This window comes from Lathamus discolor, chromosome 6 (genome assembly GCF_037157495.1).
Source record: "Lathamus discolor isolate bLatDis1 chromosome 6, bLatDis1.hap1, whole genome shotgun sequence".
Lineage (NCBI taxonomy): Eukaryota > Metazoa > Chordata > Aves > Psittaciformes > Psittacidae > Lathamus > Lathamus discolor.
Window position 1 is genome coordinate 86,461,637 of NC_088889.1, and position 5,000 is coordinate 86,466,636.

Genomic DNA, 5,000 nt, shown 5'->3' on the forward strand with positions numbered 1-5,000 from the left:
CCGGTCCCAGCGGGCTTAGGGCAGAAGGGAGCGAGAAGCATCCCAAAGCAGCCCAAAACACCAGCACCCCTCTTCCTCCTCCCTTCTGGGAGCCTGGAAAGTGTTTCTCTACCCAGGCTGTGCTGGAGAGGGCACAGAACCTGGGGCCCCCAGCTCCGCGCTTGGCCCGAGAACCCTCCCTTTAATTCTTATACTTTATTGGGGTGAAACTTCTATGAGGATGTAATTTAATTAGGACAAATCTGGCGGCTGTTTGGAAGCTGTTAACGACTGGCGGGGCAAAGAGCGAGGTGGGGAATAGTAAGAGGGGAGGGAACTTTGCTTGGGTTTGGTTTCCTTTTCTGTTATTATTACTATTATTATTTACTCTTTTTGGGCCTCCTCTTGGCCAACAGAGGCTGCTCCAGGTAGTGGCTGCGCTCACAATTCGAGGGTTGTGGTTTGCTGCTGGGGCGGGGGGGGGGGGGAGTGTCTCTGTGGTCGAATCGATAGGAGATTGCATTAATTATGATTTCGATTGATATGGTTAAATCTCCTCCTAAACGCTGCAAACGCCTCTTCCTTCTTCTTTTTTGCCTCTTTTTTCCCCCCCATATTTTCCCTCTGCCCCCCTCCCCTTTCCCCTGTTATAGAGCCGGAGAGGAGATGAAAAGGCTTGTAGTTTTAAATTCAATGTGACAGCTCTGGAAAGAGCGGATGATGAATCTCCTATTATTGGATCAGTCTATTTGCCGCTCAATGTCTCTCTGTAATTGGAGCAACATCACTTTAAAGGTTCAGAGAGTAGAGCATTTCTGGTGAAAAATCCCCACAACACGCTGGTGAATGTTTTAAAGGGAAATCTATTAGTGATTTGGAGAGGGGAGGGGACAGGGGGGGGGGGGGGGAGAGGGTGGGTTGGAGGGGGGGAGGCTGTGTGTCTGTGTAACTCCGGCTGGTGAGTATTTAACCGGGTTTCAGGCGGATCCGTGAAGCCCCCCCCGGTCCCCCCACCCCCTCCCCTGCCCGCCCCGGCCCCCGTCGCCCTCCCCGGGCTGGAGTTCGTATCAAAGCCCCCCTTGTCGTGTTGTGACAGCTCTGATATTGTTTATTGAGGCTGGATGTCAGGTATAATTAGCAATCGATATGGAAAACGTTTGCTCCCCACACTGGCACGTCTCTGACGTCAGGACCGATTAACGTTTCTTATTGGTCCCAAATTCCCCCAGCCTGAGCTAATTATCGGGAGCCCGATGTTGATAAAGTTAAAGCGCCCGGCGCCCTGCAGCATGAGCCCCTCGCCGCGCCTCCTCCTCCGGCAGCAGCACCCCCGGCCCCAGCCGCCCCGCTGCCCGCACCCCCAGCCCCGCCGGCACCCCCCGCGCTAGAGCCGCCCCCATGATGGATAGCCGCATCCTGGAGCATCCCCATGCCCAGTTCGGGGCTATGGTGGGCTTCCCTTACCCGCTCGGTCACCACCACGTCTACGAGCTGGCCGGGCACCAGCTGCAGTCGGCCGCCGCCTCGGTGCCCTTCTCCATCGATGGATTACTGAGCGGCTCCTGCGCCGCCTCCGTGGTCAACCCGGCGCCGCTGATCCCCCCCGGCTGCGGGGGGAGCGGGGACAACCAGCCCTTCAAGCTCGCAGGTAGGAGCGGCCCCAGCCCCGTGTGCCTCCCTCAAAGCCCCGACCACCGCTCCCCGCCCGGAGCGGGTCAGCACAGAGGATGGTCACCACCGCCCCCCTCATCTGCTGATATTGGGGTGTCTGGAGGGGACAAAGCCGTGCTGGGCCCACTCGAGGGGCCAGGTAGAACTGGGTGGGGGGCCCGGGCCAAGCGCCGGAGCGTCCCCCCTTCCAGCTGCCGTGGGGCCACGCGTGTGCCCTGAACAATAGCGGGCCCGGCCCAGGGCCTTCCCCTAAAGTTCATCTTTGGGGTGGGGGCTTGGAGCACGATATCAAAAGCATATATATAAAAATAATAATGGGAATGCCTGGGGTTTAGGGAATCAAGAGTGGTAATTACTATATTTCTTATAAAAACCCGATTTAACCGAAGGGAAGCGCTCTCCTTCCGTCCCCACCGGCCTGTGGCACCGCTATTGTTCAGCTATTAAAACACTCCGTCACCCCAACGTCCTTTTTATTAATCCCGAAGCAGTTCCCCCTCTGCACCTCAGCCTAATAAAGATTATTCCTATTATTTGGAATTTCCACACCTGGCGGAGAACGTGAGGAGCGGAGCAGCTCGGGCTGTAACCCCCGGCCTGGGCATGGATGCACGGGGGAGCCCGCACCCACCCGTATTGAGGGGGTCTGCGGGAGGGCTGGGGCCGCCCTGCCCTCTGATCCCACTGGGACCGGGCCGTGAGCTGCTGGGAAAGGGGGGAACAGGGGAAGGGAAACGGGGGCTTTTGATTTTTTTATTGATTAAAGCTTTGGTGGCTGGAGCAAATGCTGGAACTTCTCTCTCTCTCTCTGCCAGCTGAGTGCCTGTGGAGAGCTTCCTTCAGGAATAAATGTTCTGTAAAGTACATTTTCGGAGGAGGCGAGGGCAGATCGGGTTCCTCCCCATTTTTAGCGCAGGTGTGTGAATAATCCCGCTCTTTTTACCAACGCTACCGAGCACAAAAGTTAAAAGGCTCCTGTGAATGGCAAGGAGGGGGGGAGAAGGCCTCTTTTCCAGGGAGCTGAGCGTATTTCTGACTTTTCAGACTCGGGTGACCCGGACAAAGAAAGTCCTGGCTGTAAAAGAAGACGAACCCGCACCAATTTTACCGGCTGGCAGCTCGAGGAGCTGGAAAAGGCGTTTAACGAGAGTCACTACCCGGACGTGTTTATGCGAGAGGCTCTGGCGCTCAGGCTGGACTTAGTGGAGTCCAGAGTGCAGGTAAAACCCACGTCTCCCCCTCCCTCCGTTCCTGCCCTCTCCCCGCGCCGACCGGCCCACGAAGGGGGGGTCCATAGCCCCGTTCTGGGACGGGCCCTGTGCGCCTGGGCCCGCGGCTGCGCTCCTCCGGCCCTCTCCTTTTGTTTCCCTGCTGGTTTATTTTCTTCTTATAATTCCCTTCTATTTATCGATTTCTCTTGCAAACGAGCCCCGAAAAGTGGCATCACAGCCTGGCTTCCGCAAGCCTTTTCAAAATTATTATTAATATATATTTTTGCGCTGTTAAAAATTATTTCTTGAATGAACTAAGGCAGAAAAAATTAGCATGCAAATACGAGGCTTAAGCACGGGGGGGACACTGGACAATGTCAATAAAACTCGTAGGCGTATCGAGAGCGTGTGGAACTTGTAAAACTTAATTTTAACGAGCTGTCCGGGCTCTCTGCCGTGCGGGATGGGGTACGAGGATCATGTAGTTGCTTCGGTTGATCCTGGAAAAATAAACGGGAATGGGATGGGGGTCGCGGCTGCGATGCAGGTTGCCTGTTGGGTGCACAGACGCTGGTTCGGGCCGCCGTGGCTGCGGGCGGTGAGGCCGAGTTGGTGCGGGTGCTCAGTCTCCTGTGAGCTCAGTGTGCGGGGAATACGTCCTGCAACCTACCTCGGACGGCGGGGACGGTGCTCTCGGGACGAGCCGCAGCCGTGTGCCGCGGTCCCTCCGTCTGCTTTGTCTCACGGCGTCTTTCCGAGCCGCCGTTACCTCCCCGCACCGGCAGCCGCCGCTCTGCCGTGCCCAGGGGCCTGGGAGTTTGCGGGCCTCTGTAAGGGGAAGGAGTCGGGATCGGGCCACCGATATCCCCATGGTGCTCCCGAGCTGTGGGTGCTGCTGGCAGCCCCTGTGGGCCGAGGCTCCACGGACGCTGTGGGAACGCGTGGACTGCGCGGCTGCGGACACCAGGGAGCCGCTGGAGCAGAGAGGATTTAAATGAGATTTATTCTTAATTTCCCCCAGAATATAAAATAAACCCGGTTTCGGGCTGATCCAACCGCTCTGCTCCGGTGCTCGGCACGGGCAGGGGTACCAGGTCCCTCTCCACCCGGGCGAGGCGACAACCCCACTACCTTTGGCCCGCTCATTGTGCTGCGGTTTGAGCGCTACTGCGGATTGATGTCGCCCTGCCCCGCAGGCCGGGGGACTCCTCTGGGGGCTTCTGCAGCCCCAAGCTGCGGGGAAGAACCGGGGTGGGGATGTTACCCCTTCCCCTCCGTGCGGTACCGGTGCGGGCAGGACACAGCGTGTGTGTGCGTGAGTGTGCATCCTGTTCCCCTCGCTTTTATTTTTCTGCCCTGTTAAAGAAGTGTGGATATCTCTTCCTGCCCCCTCCCTTGCTCTCCGTCTCGCAGATGCTCGGTCCTGTGGATGGGGGCTGCCGGCTCCTCGAGGGTTGGAGGGGGAGGCCTGATCTGCGCTTCAAACCTTTTGCCCCCCCCCTACCCCGGCCACCGCGGGGGGCCGGTGCGCTGGGTGTTAATTGCTTCTCGTTGTTCGGTGTGTAGGTCTGGTTCCAAAACCGCCGGGCCAAATGGAGAAAGAAAGAGAACACGAAGAAGGGCCCGGGGCGGCCGGCTCACAACTCCCACCCCACGACGTGCAGCGGGGAGCCCATGGACCCCGAGGAGATCGCCCGCAAGGAGCTGGAGAAGATGGAGAAGAAGAAGCGCAAGCACGAGAAGAAGCTCCTCAAAAGCCAAAGCCGCCACCCGCACTCGCCCAGCGCCCTCTCCCTGCACAGCACCCCCAGCTCCGACAGCGACAGTGGCGGCGGGGGAGGCCTCTCACCCGCCCCGCCCGAGGCCAAGCCCCGCGGGCAGCCCCCGCCGCCTCACCCGCCGCCCTCCGCAGCCCCCTCCGAGCCGCCCCCCGGCACCTGCGACCAGACGGCAGAGCCCTTCTACCCCAGCCAAAGAAGCGGGAGCGGGCGGCTCCAGCGGCCGCCCGACAAGGACTGCGCGGCCGCCCCGTCGGGGGACGGCAGCGGAGGTGCGGGGGGGCCCCGCGGCGCCGGCACCTTCCACAAGCTCAACCCCTTCAGCGTGGAGAGCCTCCTCTCCGACTCCCCCCCCCGCCGC

The 5,000-nt window shown here is 59.6% G+C and overlaps 1 protein-coding gene across 1 annotated transcript in view; it reads left to right on the forward strand.

Moving 5' to 3' along the window:
* Positions 1 to 1,214: 1,214 nt before the first annotated feature.
* The window catches only part of UNCX (UNC homeobox), a 4,827-nt gene continuing 1,041 nt past the window's right edge, over positions 1,215 to 5,000 (forward strand). The window contains exons 1-3 of the mRNA XM_065686514.1: positions 1,215 to 1,627; positions 2,695 to 2,870; positions 4,428 to 5,000. The exon at positions 4,428 to 5,000 is cut by the window's right edge and continues 1,041 nt beyond it. Coding sequence (XP_065542586.1) covers positions 1,378 to 1,627; positions 2,695 to 2,870; positions 4,428 to 5,000 — 999 coding nt within the window. The 5' untranslated portion in view covers positions 1,215 to 1,377. The remainder of the gene's footprint in view (positions 1,628 to 2,694; positions 2,871 to 4,427) is intronic.